At 44.1% G+C, this 16,500-nt stretch overlaps 1 protein-coding gene across 3 annotated transcripts in view; it reads right to left on the minus strand.

Annotated features, from left to right (window-relative positions):
* Window positions 1–16,217, minus strand: part of LRPPRC (leucine rich pentatricopeptide repeat containing) — a 168,695-nt gene extending 152,478 nt beyond the window's left edge. For all 3 annotated transcript variants that reach the window (XR_012158261.1, XM_073339084.1, XM_073339083.1), the window contains exon 1: window positions 16,049–16,217. Coding sequence is in view for 2 of the 3 variants with exons in the window: in XM_073339084.1 (XP_073195185.1) it covers window positions 16,049–16,179 (131 nt within the window). In the remaining variant the exon portion in view is untranslated. The remainder of the gene's footprint in view (window positions 1–16,048) is intronic.
* Between the last annotated feature and the right edge of the window lie 283 nt (window positions 16,218–16,500).

The following is a 16,500-nucleotide window of genomic DNA, read 5'->3' on the forward strand; positions in this document are numbered from 1 at the left end:
TGTTATCTCAGATAAAAAATAAAATTAAAACTCTCTCGGTTATAAACAACTCACTACACAGGAAAGCTTAGTTTGATCTTTTTGCAAGTTAATATTTAGCACAGCGATTACAAATTCTTAGTAAACCTTCCTTCTAGAGCTGTCAATCCCAGTTAACTCAAGCAATTAACTCAAAACAAATTAAGTTGATTAAAAAATTAATCGCGATTAATCACAGTTGTAATCACACTTAGTAAAAATACTAAAATTGTAAGTATTTTTAGATTTTTCTACATTTTCAAAATATATTGATTTCAATTACAATACAGAATACAAAGTATTCAGCACTCACTTTATATTATTTTGATAAATATTTGCACTGTAAAAAATAGTATTTTTCAAGTACTGTATTGCAACCTCATTATTGTGAAAGTGCAACTTACAAATTTAGATTTGTTTTTGTTACATAACTGCATTCAAAAACAAAACAATGTAAAACTTTAGAACCTACAGATCCACTCAATCCTACTTCTTGTTCAGCCAATTGCTAAGGATTCGTCTACAGTACGAAATTATTTCGAAATTATTCTATTCGAATTTTCAGAAGCTATTTTATACTTTCGGCCTTCTGTGTCCCCACTAAAGCATGTGAATTCAGCGGATTGCATCCACAGTATCAAGGATAGCATCGAATATCGGAGTGGTGCACTGTGGGTAGCTATCCCACAGTTCCCACAGTCCCTGCCACCCATTGGAATTCTGGGTTAAGTTCCCAGTGCATGATGGGGCAAAAACATTCTCGCGGGTGTTTCTGGTTGTGTGTCGTCAGAAAGCTACGGCAGACAATCGTTTCGCGCCTTTTTGGCATGCAAACGCCATACTGCTTTCAGCAGACGGTGCACCACTACTCTCCTGCTACTATGAATCCACCTCTCATTTCCTCTCATCTCTACTATCTACTCTCTCTTCCTCATCAAATGCTTCCGCCGCCAACTCTGCTTTCCTGCTATTGCCACACTTGCGAGCTTCTCCATGTTGTCTGTCCTGGGCTCCCACCTCTGTGAAAGCCACAGAAGACAACCATTTTCAGCCTTCGTTCAGCTACCGTGAACCGAACAGCACAGCTTCCACTGCCATTCTGCTCTCCTACGTTTCGCGCCCTTTTTCCAGGATTACCCGTGCAGGAGCCATAGTCATGGAGCCCGATCAGATCTCCGCTGCAGTTTTGACCATTGTAAATACCTCGCGCATTATCCAGCAGTATGTGCAGTACCTGCAAAACCAGGCGAGGAAGCAGGAAACAAGTACAGACTGGTGGGACTGCACAGTGTTGTGGGTATGGGATGATTCCCAGTGGCTGAGAAACTTTCATATGAGTAGGACCACTTTCATGGAACTTTGTGACTTGCTGTCCCCTGCCCTGAAGCGCAAAGACACCAAAATGAGAGCAGCCCTCACAGTTGAGAAGCTTCCATAGCCCTGTGAAAGCTTGCAACGCCCAACAGCTACCGGTCAGTCGGGAATCAGTTTGGAGTGGGGAAACGTACTGTGGGGACTGCTGTGCTGCAATTAGCCAATGCAATCATACACAGGCACCCTGGACAGGAGTAAGGAGCAGTTCAACTATAGGCTGAGCAAGTGCAGAATGGTGGTAGAATCTGCATTTGGATGTTTGAAAGCGAGTTGGCGCAGTTTACTGACTCTGTTAGATCTCAGCAGAACCAATATTCCAATTGTAATTGCTGCTTGTTGTGCTCCACAATATCTGTGAGAGTAAGGGGGAAGACATTTACGGCGGGGTGGGAGGTTGAGGCAATTCACCTGTTGGCCAGTTTCACACAGCCAGACAACAGGGCGATTAGAAGAGCACAGCAGGGCGCGCTGGACATCCGAGAAGCTTTGAAAGCCAGTTTCATGACTGGCCAGGGTACAATGTGAGAGTTGTGTTTGTTTCTCTTAAAGTTACCCCCTATATATATATATAAGGAAATAAAGTCACAATTGTTTAAAAACCATTCTTTATTATTTGTTGCACAAAACACAGAGAAATCAGAAGCTAGACGGGGGAGGGGCAGTATTGGGTTGGGGGGGTGGAGGAGGAGGGGAGGACAAGTCCAGAAACCGAATCAAAATTTAGGATATGCCAAATTGTTATTGCCATATTGCTTCTTGTGCAATCCTCTCGGGATGACTGTGTGGGTCCCCGTAGCCTCTCCGCCCGTGTTCTTGGGCATCTGGGGGAGGAGGTTATGGAATTTGGAGAGGAGGGAGGGTGGTTATTCAGGGGCTGCAGCAGCAGTCTGTGGTCTTGCTGCCTTTCCTGCATTAGATCCACCATACAGCGGAGCATGTCAGTTTGCTCCCCCATGAGTTTGACCATAGCATCCTGCCTGCTCTCATCGCGCACGTCCCTCCTCTCTTTGTATTCACGAAACGCTTTACGCGACTCCGCAATTGTTTGCCTCCATGCATTCAACTGGGCCCTATCAGTGCGGGAGGACTGCATGAGCTCAGCAAACATGTCGTCCCGAGTTCCTTTTTTTCCGCCTTCTAATCTGGACCAGCCTCTGGGATGGAGTAGATAGGGGCCACGTTGAAACATTTGCACCTGCTGCAGGAGGAGAAAAAGGGAGGGTAGTATTTTAAAAGATACGTTTTAGAGAACAAAGGGGACACTGTTTCTCAGTAAACAGGCAATTCATAGTACACAGCACATATTCTTTCTCTACATGGTCTCATTTTGCCTCTTATACTGAAGTGCCTGCCACTTTGATATAAGTAAGCCAACACATGCGGCCAGGCAACAGAATTCAGCTTGCAGTCAGCGGCCATGCAACAGAATTCAGCTTGCAGGCAGCCTGCGGGCTCTCTGGGATGATTGCTTCACACAACACCCCGCCCACCCCCCCCACACACACACACACCCAGCGTGGCTCCGATGAGGCTCTGAGCAGGGATGAGCCCTTTAAACTAAAAGCAAACAGCCCAGTGTGGCTGGGTTTCCCCCCCAACCCCCACCGTGTGACTCCGAACAAGCTCACTCACCAGAAGGGCCTTCTCCAGGGTCATGGTCTGGGAGCATGCTTTGGGAGTGGGGGGAGGCTATTGGCTCCAGAGTTAAGAACAGTTCCTGGCTAGGGGGGGAAACAGATTCCCCACTTGCCACCTGTGCATTGTCCTTCTCCTCCTCCAAAAACTCATCCTCCGTGCTACTCCCCCCTTGCAGGTGTCCATGGACAGCGGTGGGGTAGTGGTGTCATCACCCCCCATTATCGTATGCAACTCATGGTAGAAGTGGCATGTATGGGGCTGTGACTCAGAGCGCCCATTCGCCTCCCTGGCTTTTTGGCATGCTTGCCTGAGCATTTCTTTCTTTGGAACGTAGTTCTGCCATAACAGATTTGTCTCCAACATGCAATGAGATCCAGTACATCCATTTGTACCATGCTGGAGCTCGTCTGCGAATCCGGGATTGCGTGGTCGCCTGTGATGGTGGACTGTGTTGATGGTCACCTGTGCTGATGGTGACCAAACCGGAAATTCAAAAGTTCCCGGGGCTTTTACTGCCTACCTGGCTAGTGCATCGGATTTCAGAGCGTTGTCCAGAGCAGTCACAAGGGAGCACTCTGGGGTAGCTCCCGGAGGCCAATATCATCAAATTGCATCCACAGTACCTGTAACCCGGAACTGCAATCTCGATTTTAGCGCTACTCCACTTGCCGAGGTGGAGTACAGAAATCAGAGTAAAGAGCCCTTTATATCGAAAAAACTGGTTTGGTCATGTGGATGGAATCAGTTTTATTTCGAAGTAACCCAGCTAATTACGAAATAACGGTGTACTATAGACCAGGCCTAAGACAAACAAGTTTCTTTACATTTATGGAAGATAATGCTGCCCGCTTCTTATTTACTTTGTCACCTGAAAGTGGGAACAGGCGCTTGTATGGCACTGTTGTAACTGGCATTGCAAGGTATTTACATGCCAGATATGCCAAACATTCATATGCCCCTTCATGCTTCAGCCACTGTTCCAGATGACGTGCATCCAGGCTGATGACGCTCATTAAAAAAGTCTTGATTAAATTTGTGATTTGGGAGAATTGTAGGTCTACAGCTCTGTGGTTTTAAACCGCATTCATCTTATATTTCATGTTATAGCAGTCTCGGATGATGACCCAGCACATGCTGTTCAATTTAAGAACACTTTCACCACAGATTTGACAAAACCTAAAGAAAGTACCAATGTGAGATTTCAAAAGACAACTACAGCACTTGACCCAAGGTTTAAGAATCTGAAGTGCCTTCCAAAATCTGAAAGGGATGAGGTGTGGAATATGCTGTTAGAAGTCTTAAAAGAGTAATGCTCCGATGCACAAACTACAAAACCTAAACCACCAAAGAAGAAAATCAACCTTCTGTTGGTGGCATCTGACTCAGATGAAGAAAATGAATGTGCGTCAGTCTGCACTGCTTTGGATTGTTATCGAACAAAACCCGTCATCACCATGGAAGCATGTCTTCTGGAATAGTGGTCGAAGCATGCAGGAGCATATGAATGTTTAGCATAGCTGACATGTAAAATACCTTGTAACTCCGTCTACAACAGTGCAATGCGAACAATAAAGAGATTGTACAACAGTACTTGCATGAGGTGAATTGAAATGCTATTTCTTTTATCTTTCTGACAGTGCAAATATTTGTAATCAAATAGAATAGAAAATGAGCACTGTACACTTTGTATTGTGTTGTAACTAAAATCAATATATTTTAAAATGTAGAAAACATCCAAAAATATTTATAATAAATCATATTCTATTATTTACAGTGTGATTAAAAATCTGCAATTAATCATGATTTTTTTAAATCTCGTGATTAACTGCGATTAATTTTTTTTATTCGCTTGACAGCCCTACTTCCTTCACACCCATCTAGTTTTCATTATAAGTCTCAATACATAATGCCAATAAGAAAGGTCGGAATTTCACATTATCACATCTCTAATTGGGACATTAGTGGTTCAGTCAGAATGAAGATAAGCTTTTTCCACACACTACAGAGATGTGCCCCTGTGTAAGGGTTACTATTTCACTGAGATAAGGCAGGATACTACTTGCAAAGAGAAAAATTTTATATTCTTTATTATGGATTGTGATGCTTTAAATTTCAGGCAGAATATCTGAAAGCTACTACAAGTTCTGTCCAGTTATCCCCAAAGTGACAAAAGGACATCATTATCTCTTTAAAAGAACAAAGTCTCTGATAAGAAGACATGAAAATAAAAAATGCACATGAAGAATAGTAGGACAGTTTAGTACAGGCTATACATTGTTTGAAATTAAGTTTCTCCAGTAGTATCAAAACAATCACACTAGATGCAGAGAAGGCATTCAATGCTAGCTAGCAAACTACTTTTATCCTTTGGTTTAATTCAATGTTAGTGTTCCACCTATTACGATTAGTGTCCATTCCTGGGACAGAGCCAAAACTGGTGTGAACTGGTAGTAACTAAGCTAATAGTTTGACTAGATATATGATATTTATCAGTACATTCTATGGTCTTCTGGATTTTTCATCATTTGTGCATACACTTATGCTGGCCTCCAAAACCAGAATTGGCCAATTTTCCCCATTCAAGGAAATAATAGAAGATTTTGAAGAATTTGAAGCACTAAGCTCCTGAAAAAGATATACAGAACTTCTTTTGAAAGCCACCCAGACCTAGAGATTTGTCACTTGAAAGGGTTTCTTAGTGTTTTGAACGTTCACGTTATCTGACTTACAACCATATTTGTTTTCTTCAGTAATGTGCGATTTTTAAGTTCTCCAAAAAAAGTATATATTTGCACTCTAAAAGGAGTTGCTGAGGGTTATGTTTTTTTGTAGACCTAAGATGCTTATCTTGATTCACCAGTTTATTTACTTTATTCTATAACAATTGAAGGGGAAAAGTGGGATGGGGTATTTTTGAAAGCATATGGCTAATTTTATTTCAAATACTTAAACCACTGTCAGGTGTGTGAGAGGGACATGTTTGTCCTAGATTTGATAATGCTGACAAGTTACACTTTTAACTTTCAGCTTGAACTTTTCAGATGCACCATTACTGATTTTTTCCTGTAAGTCTCAAAACTGCTCTACAGCATAAAATAGGTGCATTAGTCTACACACCTTCAATTAAAAAGATTAGTTAGTTTTGCTCCAATGGCATGAATTATGACAATGGTACTAAATGCTTTTGCCAAAGTCTTTTCCCACCATTCTGACCCTAGCACCACCACTCCTTCCTTCAATAGTTCTGTCTCTTAATATAAAAATACAAGATTCTCATTCTCATCTACAAGACCCTCTGCAGTCCTGCTACCATCAAAATGTTTGCTCTCTTGTTCTCTTTCCCTAGTCCCCTTTCCTTCACTGCTCCCTTGGATTCTCTTTCCTTCACTTTCGTGCTGTCACATATGCTTGGAACAGCTTTGATAACCTACACTGCCAGGATCCTACTATTCTCCTCCATATTTCTGCTAAAATGCGCAACTCTTCTGCCTTTCATCATCAATAAACCGCACATCCTCCTCCCTGAATGTTGGCCTAGCCTTGTTTTATGTTTGCCTCACATAAAACATAAGCACTTCCATACAAGTAGTATGCGTCATTGAGGTTTATAAAGCTCTTCGGAAATTAATGGCACTTTTTATTAAAAATAAAATACTAAAGCGAATGGAATTAGCATCCATTCCTGAATTAAGAGTTGTATTCATTCTGTCAACCTAAAGAGACATTTTTAATTAACTACAGAAAAACAAATGTTGTACCCCTTGACATTACTGTAATTACTAGTGTTTAGCCAAATGGTTCACAAATACAATTATATTTAAAGTGCTGAGTATGTACTTCAATTAGATCAAAAATTCTCCTGAACTGCATTATAATTGGCAATCATGTCAATATGAAATCCAGTAAATAGTTACTGTTGGCATTCACTTACAACCATAGATACACAATTTATACATACAGCTTAAAAACAGAAGTACAAGAAAATACCAGTAAAGAAAACGGAAATTATTCACTTATATTATAGTTGCATCTAAAGACTATATTCAGGATTGAAACCTCATTGTGGGCATTGTACAAACAAAAAATGGCCCGTCACAGCACAATTAACAAAGTAAAACGGAAACAAAATGTAAAACAAGGTCACAGTGTTTTGCCAATATTGGCTTTTGCTATATATTGGCTGGAGAAAAAGGAATCACAGTATATTTGCTATATACTGAATGTGAAATGGTTTCCTTGTACTTGCTTAGTGCGCATCCTGGGATTAATCCACTCTCCAGTCATTTCTCATGGAAAAAGAGCACTAAATCGAACACAAGTTTTGCATGCGAAAGGAGAGCAAGATCAGGCTTCCAATATTGTGTGTACACTTGATCCAAGTCTCCAGACATTCAAATAACCTTGGAATGAAAGCTGGACTACAGGCACTTTTCGTAACAATTTCATACAAGTAGTGGAGTGAGCTGCTTGGATCATTTTGATGTCAGCTTAAAGACATAAAAAAACAGCACCAGGAAAATTGATTCCTTTATCAATGGTTAATGCCTCCTCTGAATGCCAACGCTCAAACAAGCACTGATTAGGCCCTTCTTCAAGAACACCCCACCAACCACCACCTTGAACGTAGACTGCATTAGTATCTTTCCGTTGTCAGGAGATTAACAGTGAAGCCATCAAGTATGGATACTGATTTTATTATATGTATCAGCAGTTTGACAGTGGATCATGAGGCATTGCTTACACTCTAACAGGTTCTGGCAGGAATGAATGAAGTTGTTTCAGTTGCACTGTTCCTTCCTTTGAAAGGTTTTGTGTAAACACTTGTTCATTCCTTACATGCTTATCATGTGGTCTCACAAGATTCCATTCTATCACCACTGCTGGTCAGTGCACATGTGAGGTTATTAGAGTGCTAAATCTTTGGGATCACAGAGCCATTAGCATGCTTATGAAGTCAGATAATGCTGGTTGCCAGGAAGAAGAAACTATACAGAAATTTACAGGAATTCGTGACTGCTCCATCTAGTGCTGGAGTGCATCTACCTCTTGCCAAAGTGGCTTGCAATTCTGGACTCCCAGTTAGCCATATTGGCTCCTTCTGCTTCCCCACACCCACCTTCCCAACAATCTGAAGTTGGCCTGAAGGCTGTCTTTTTCCATGATGATTCAGATTTTGCCAGTCATCCACACCTGGCACCTGCAGGGTGAATTTCTGCATTCTTGCAATACTGTATTTGCTCACTCACTTAAAACAAGGTGGTTTTTTTATTACTACATCGAAGAACAGTTTTCCTCTAAGAATGAAGGCAGAAAAGTAATTTGTGCCTGGGCTACTATATTTTCATTCAAGTTCTTCAAGGCTCGGCTATTTCAAGATGTATCTGGAATGGCCCTGGATAGCTATGCAGATATTTCAGTTACCACTCAGCAAGGCAGGCCTTAATCACCAAGTAGGGCGGTCAATATGTTGGACATTCTATAACTTATACTGGCTTCCTCCTACCTTTATAATTCTGGGTGCAATTCAAAGTGGTGGCTCTAAATTCTGTACAGTTTGGAACTCTGCTTTTATTAGGGGCTGTCTCTCTCCTTCCATTTACTACAATGATGGCTTAGAGAAGATAAGGAACATTTTCTGAGTGCCCGTAGAGATTCAGAAGCAAGAACTGGAAGTACAGTATGGTTATTAGAAAACTAAGTGTACTACTTCCATTCTTGAACAGCCCAGTTGGCTGATTTTCAGGGCAATACATATTTTGGCCAAGCCTTTGCCTATTTCAGGTTTGTTTTTTTTGGTTTTTTTGTTTGTTTGTTTGTTTGTTTTTGGGGGGGGGAGTGAGCTACTTTTCCCCCTTTCTAGTGTTTATTTGGTGCCCAGATACTATAGTAACAAGAAACTTACAAATGCATGTATTAAGGAACATTTAAGGCAGAATGGGAAATTTAAATTGGTGTTACAGGCTAAGATGTTACATAGCAAGTCATTCTTTTAAAACGTTCAGTAAACATATGAGAGAAAAGAAATCTATTCCATGCCCTGCTTGTGCAGAATATTGCTTACTGTGTATTTGCTAGACCTGTGTCCTATCTTTAGCTATCCCAAGCAATAGAGTTGCAACAATATTCTTTGGAATCTATTCCATACTGTACTAGATCTCAATGTAAGTTTACTGTGACTTTGAATTATAGACTTAGGACCCAAACAAGTTTAAGAAGAGTACTCATCACCAATGTGGTGTAAAACCACACAATTTTCTTAGTAAAAAGGGCCATTTCCAAAAGTTAAGGCTTGTACAGTACACAACCAAAGCACAAGCTATGCTTGAGCTCAAAAAATAATCTAGAGAATTACATGCCAGAGATGTAAGAACATTTATGAGCCCAAATGGACCCTCAGTTTTACACTTTTACTCTTCTACCTTACATATGCTGGGAATGCTGAATGCCTCTACAACAGTGACAATAAGGAAATAAACATTTCAGCAGAAATGCAGACGTTTGTTTCAGGGCATGAAGGCAGGTGGCAACTAATGATCCATTAAATGAAAAGCTAAATAGAATATTCTACAATCCAAGTGACTGAATTTAGCCAATCAAGAAGTAAACACAACAAAAGGAATAATACATTCCTAAATGATTTGTTAGTTTATTATTTTCCAACTTCAGTTTAGTTTTTAATGTCAGATAATACTTTTTCACACACAAAAACTGTAACTTATAGTAACAACAACTTAGCGCTACATATATATTAAATCTTTGCTGAGAGGTAGGGGGTCCACACCAACATCATGAGGAGAGACTGAGACTGTTTAGCTTGGTAAAGAGACAACTAAGGGGGGATATGATAGAGTCTATAAAATCATGAATAGTGTGGAGAAAGTAAACAAGGAAGTGTTATTTACTCCTCATAACAAGAACTAGGGGCCACCAATGAAATTAATAGGCAGCAAGTTTAACACGGTTCAAAACAAGAACTAGATAAATTCATGGCCCATCAAAGGTTATTATCCAGGATGGTCAGGGATGGTGTCCCTAGCCCCTGTTTGCCAAAAGCTGTGAATGAGTGATGGGGGATGGTTCACTTGATGATTACCTATTCTGTTCATTCCCTCTGAAGGATCTGGCATTGGCCACTGTGAGAACACAGGATACTGGGAAACATGGACCTCTGGTCTGACCCAGTATGGCTGTTCTTATGTTATATTCACTTTTGCCCAGACTAAACTAGTGTTATCATACTTTGCGTCCCATTTATTCTCTTCTTATAGTGTAGTCTCAGGAAGATCCTAGCTGCATTTTGTAGTTCAAAGAAGGTACAAACCTGGGGTTGAATCCCACACACGCATACTTCCATCCAATAAAGCTATTCTACTGCTCTGTTATTTCCTTAACTCAAAAGTGAATACAATGTTGTAATACAATTCAGTAGGAGCGGAATCTTGATGTTCAATGTTTTTATTTAGAGGATCAATTTTTTTCATTCAAATGCTTAAAAATGGGTTGGCTGAACATGACAGCAAGAGTGACAGCAAGCACGCTAGTCCAGTTGTGCAAGTATTTCTATGCTAATCTAATTTTTTTGAATTGCTAACAGAATTTATTTAACTTTCACTTCTTACTAAAAAAGAGTTCCAGGCTTTGTCACTGGCGAAAAATGTTCCTCCCTCCACTGCACGAAAGGAAAGTTTGAGAGAAGTTCAAAACACTCAGAAAAGGTTGTCCAACAAAACAAAACAAAAAGTACTTCCAGTATTATGAAAAAATTGAGAGCCCCTGCTTTTGACCAGCTTTATCTATTACAGTAACTCCTCACTTAGCGTTGTAGTTATGTTCCTGAAAAATGCTACTTTAAGGGAAACGATGTTAAGTGAATCCAATTTCCCCATAAGAATTAATGTAAATAGGGGAGGTTAGGTTCCAGGGACATTTTTTTTCATCAGACAAAAGACTCACTCTCTCTCTCTCTATATATATATACACACACACACAATAAGTTTTAAACCGTTTAATACTGAACACAGCAATGACGATTGTGAAGCTTGGTTGAGATGGTGGAGTCAGAGGGTGGGATATTTCCCAGGGAATGCCTTACTGCTAAATGAAAAAAGAAAAGGAGGACTTGTGGCACCTTAGAGACTAACAAATTTATTTGAGCATGAGCTTTCGTGAGCTACAGCTCACTTCATCGGATGCATACCGTGGAAACTGCAGCAGACTTTATATACACACAGAGAATATGAAACAATACCTCCTCCCACCCCACTGTCCTGCTGGTAATAGCTTATCTAAAGTGATCATCAAGTTGGGCCATTTCCAGCACAAATCCAGGTTTTCTCACCCTCCACCCCCCCACACACAAACTCACCATCCTGCTGGTAATAGCTCATCCAAAGTGACCACTCTCCCTACAATGTGCATGATAATCAAGGTGGGCCATTTCCAGCACAAATCCAGGTTTTCTCACCCCCCCACCCCCATACACACACACAAACTCACTCTCCTGCTGGTAATAGCTCATCCAAACTGTAGCCTCACACTCTACAAAACAGCACAAATGGAGGGAGTGGAGACAGCACGGCAGAGAGAGACAGAATACACACCTTGTGTGTGAGAGAGATGAGCTTTGCCCCCACTTTAACTGTGCTGCCCTTTTAAGTAGATCAGCAAGTTCAGACACAGCAGATGGCACCAGCAAGCTCCCTCAGTCCTGAGCCCTGTCATGTCCATCCCCCCCTTGGAGATAGGGTACAGGAGTGGGGGCAGGGGGAGGGGGAAACCCTGACATTAGCACCCCTCTTCCTCTCGCCCCTTGCACAGCAAGCAGGAGGCTCTGGGAGCAGCTCCAAGGCAGAGGGCAGGAGCAGCACACGGCAGTGGGGGGAGGGACAAGCTGAACTGTTGGCAATTGATAGCCTGCTGGGCGGCTGCCACACAGGGAACTTAGGGGATCTGATGGGGGGCTGCCGGTCCACCCTGGTTCCAAGCCCCCACCAGCTAGCTGCAACAGGCTGCTCTTTCTGCAAGCAGTGGACAAAGCAGGCAGCTCCCAAACAAGGTTACAAGGGAGCATTGCACAACTTTAAACGAGCATGTTCTCTAATTGATCAGCAACCTAACAAGGAAACAACTTTAACCAGGACGACTTTAAGTGAGGAGTTACTGTACAAAAAGAGCAGAAGGCAGGAGGATGAAAGTTGAGGTAGAAGTAGCCATTACTAAGAAATGCCTATGAATATTTCATGAAGTATGATTTTAATGTGACCACGCATTTGTCTAAACTACAACGTAAGAAGAGCCATAGGGAGTCAGACCATTCATCTGTCTAGTCCAGTATCCTGTCTTACAACAGTGGCCAGCACTAAATGCTTCAGAGGGAATGAATAGAACAGGGCAATTATCAAGTTATCCATCCCCAGGTGTCCTGTCCCAGCATCTGGCAGTGAGAGCCTTAGGGACACCCAGAGAATGGAGTTGCATCCCTGACCATCTTTGCTAATAGCCATTGAGAGACCTATCCTCCCTGAATTTGTCTAATTTTTTATTTTTTCAAATCCAGTTACAATTTTGGTCTTCACAACATGCCCTGGCAACAAGTTCCATGGGCTACCTGCGCATTATGTGAAGAAGTACTTCCTTGTGTTTGTTTTAAACCTGCTACCTATAAATTTCACTGCGTGACCACTGGCTCTACAAACTCAAAAAACTGGCTCTGACAGGAAAGTGATAAGACTGATCCTGTGCCTAAAACAGACTCAGAGAAGGAAACTTGTGAATAGATCCCTCTCCCCTACTTCTTAAATGGCTAAAAGGTCTGCAGATGGTACAGTATTCCTTGACACTGTTTCACGAAGGAACCCCTCTGTTGAAACTAAGTTTCATAGTCACCGACACCACTCGACACCATGAGATATAGCTCTCTTTACCTGTCCAAAGCAGCTCCCCTTCTTGACTAAAATAGTTGAGGCCAACTTAGGGAAAGCTACTCTTCCCATACAATAGAGAAAACTGCAGTTCCCCTCAACTTTTAATAGAGGTTCAGTCCACAGATCATGTTGAACACAACATACTAAGATCAAAGTTTCTATGAACCATTTATATGAGCACTGGAACCTGCTGATGTCCAAGGCTGCACCTTAATAGCAGAGATAATGGCTTGTTAGCTGCCTATGAGAAAAAACTCAAAATGTCTGAAAGTTGCAGAGATAGTTGTTACTTTCTGATGCAAGCGCAACATGCTGCATGGGTCTCCTGGAAACATAAGAATATGAATGTGCCTTACTGAACAGCCACATGAGAACAGTACCTTGTCTTGCATCTCTTGCTTTCCCCATTCAGTATTCATTTATGAACATCATTCGTAGTATTATACACTGAAAACTCTTAAGGGATGCATCTGTAAGACACATCCACAAATGGACTTAACTGTTCTCATGCATATCCTTTAGGCACCTTGCCACCCAGTGGAATCCACAGCCCTGTAATGGACATCTTGGCTCCATATACAATACATGAGATGAGTTAGGTGCCAGAGAACAGTCTCCACAAAAACCAGCATGCTAAGTGCAAAGCTGCCTAAGCAAGGCAATAGGAAAAACTGAGAAAAGGGGTGTGGCTTATGTCCCATCCCACAGGAGGTTAGGCACCTAACTCTGATTGGGATTCCCAGTCATGAACCTGCTTCTGCAGGTCAGCCCCAGTGTTCCCTCTATTTTGCCCACACACTTGCAGAATGAATTTTGTTTGACACATCACCTCCATATTGATGCACATAACAAAATTCACGTGGTGGGGCTAAGGGGTTCGAAGTGTGGGAGGGGGCTCAGGGCTGGGACAGAGGGTTCAGGTGAGGGCTCTGGGGTGGGGCCGGGGATGAAGCGTTCAAGATGCAGGCTGCCCCAGGGCTACGGTGGGGAGAGAGGACTCCCCCCACAGCAGCACCTGGGCTGGGGATGGGAGAGGCACCTCTCCCCTGGCCGCAGCAGGTCTGGGGCTGGGCTAGGGCCAAGACCAAGGGAGGGGCGCCTCTCCCCCAGGCAGTCCAGGACTGGACTGGGGCCAAGGGAGGGGCATCTCTCCCCCAACTGCAGAACATCCGGGATTGGGGGGGGCCTCTCCGCCAGCCACAGCAGGTCAGGGTTAGACTGTGGCTCCTCTCCCCCAGGCAGCTTTGAGGGAATTTACGTCAGCACCTTAGCAACTTGTTGCAAGAAACACCAGAGGGCAAAGTGGCAGCACCCTCATTGCCCTAATCACTGAGCTAAAGGCTCTCACCCAAGATTCCCCTCTCTTCCTGAGATTTGATTTTACCACCTCTCAGGTGAGTACCCTAACCACTGGACCACTGTCGCACACTCTCTCTAGCCCAGGGGTTCTCAAACTGGGGGTTGGGACCCCTCAGGGTGTCATGAAGTTATTACTGGGGGAGAGGGGATCACGAGCTGTCAGCCTCCATCCCAAATCCTGCTTTGCCTCCTGCATTTATAATAGTGTTAAATATATTTAAAACTTTGTAATTTATAAGGGGAGGGTCACAGTCAGAGGTTTGCTATGTGAAAGGGGTCACCAGTACAAAAGTTTGAGAACCACTGTAGCCAACGTATATTTAATTAGTCATACAAAGTGGAGCAGCTCCAACAATAGAGATTGAGAGAGCCATATCAGAATACTCTAAAGCCCAGAAATTGGGATACCTATCTGAGAAGTGAGACCCCGAAGTTCAAATCCCTTTTTCAATACCAGAAAAAGGGGGGAACTGAAGCCAGATCAATATCCCAGTGGAGTGTCCTAACCACGAGGCTAAAAATAGTAAGGGGACCGACTCTTACTCAGCCATTTTGCATGGGTTTGCATTTTGCATGTTCAGAACACCTCCCAGATCAAGCCCTGTAGGCCAGATAGGTGAGGGAAGACCTCACTGAGGACCCCACTGGAACTTAGATAAGAAAGAGGTTCCCAGGCATATAGAATGAGATGGCTGCATGCATGCTCCCTAGCACAAACTTAGGCACCTTGAGGACTTTATAAGTGGAAATTTAAGGGCTTCAGGCACCTCCAATGTGAGATGGAAGCAGAACTGGGGTTTGGAAGGTATGTAATACCTAAATGTTGACATAGGCACCTAACTCCTTTTGTAAATCTAGTCCCGTCTCTCTACTTGTTTCTGTACAGTACCTACAACATTTTATTAGAATAATGGAAGTTGAACTGGGATAGTCACCATCCAACCAAGTGGTGGAAGCTGGAACCACCCCAAGGGAATTAAAATATCCCTGAGAGAATCAGAACAGAGGCAGTGTGGTCTTATGGTCTAGAATGAAAAGGGGGGAAAGACAACTTGGGTTCTTTTCCTATCCCTGACCTGTTGCATGACCTTGCACGAATCACTTCATCTCTCCCTGCCAGCTTTCCCTGTGTCTGACTAAAAATAAGCTATTTGGTAGGGAAGCTGCCCCCTCCTCTGTGCAGCTCCCAACACAACAGAGCCATATCTCGGGAACCCTGGGCTGCTCCTGTAATGGGAAGAGAACCGTGCCAGCAGCAGACCTAGTTTACTGTCCGCGTGCGACAAGCCAAGCTGCCCTGTTCAGGCCCGCGGGTCCTAAGCTTCCCTCTGGCGAAGAGGTCACCATGCAACACGAGGCCAAACCTTCCGCCCTTGACCAGCTCTTCGCAGCCACCCAAGGTCTTACGGGGGGCTCAGGGAACCCCAGGAGGCAACAGCGCCCGTGAGAGGCGAGACAAGGGCTGCCCCGCCCGAAGGAAGGGACGAGGCGCGGGCACAAGAGACGCGAGGTCTCGAGGGCGCTGCCCGAGGGAAGGGGCGGAGCTGCCGCAGGGCCCGGACTGGTGGGGAGCGGGGTCACGGCCCCACGGCCCAGGGGTGGGAAGAGAAGGAAGCAGAGCCGTAGGTTTGACCGTCCCCTGCGCTGCGGCCCAGGCTGGCCCACGCGCTCCCCTCAGGGGCGCCCCAGTCCTCCCGAGCGGGAGCGCCTCCCCGCGAGCGAGCCCGGGCACTCACCTGCCAGGGGCTCCCGCCAGCCCGGCGGCGCGGGGCGAGGGACGGTGGGCAGCGACTCCCCGCGGCAGCCGGAGGAGGCGGGACCAGAGAGGCCGGAGCCAGCAGGCCGAGCCCAACAGCGCAGCCATCATCCTCACACGCACCGGGCAGGAAGAGCACGTGACTCCTCCAGACTCAACCACAGTGAGTCGGGGGGGGGGTGGAGGAGGGCACGCCCCTCGGGCCAACCCATCTCGCAAGGAGAAACCACTAACCGCAGGGGCGTGACAGTGTTAGGCTCCCTGTAATTGGCCCCCAATGGTGTCAATTTTCTCTCTGTTGGTCCAGACAGCTTTTTCCCCTTTCCCAAATGGTACAGCCCCAGCACAGTCGGCGCGCGGTAGACCTTAACCCTGGGTTAGAACAGTCCGCTGGGCCGGCCAGAAACATGCCCGAAGTTTTCCGAACCAAGG

Source organism: Lepidochelys kempii, chromosome 3, assembly GCF_965140265.1.
Source record: "Lepidochelys kempii isolate rLepKem1 chromosome 3, rLepKem1.hap2, whole genome shotgun sequence".
Classification (NCBI taxonomy): Eukaryota; Metazoa; Chordata; order Testudines; family Cheloniidae; genus Lepidochelys; species Lepidochelys kempii.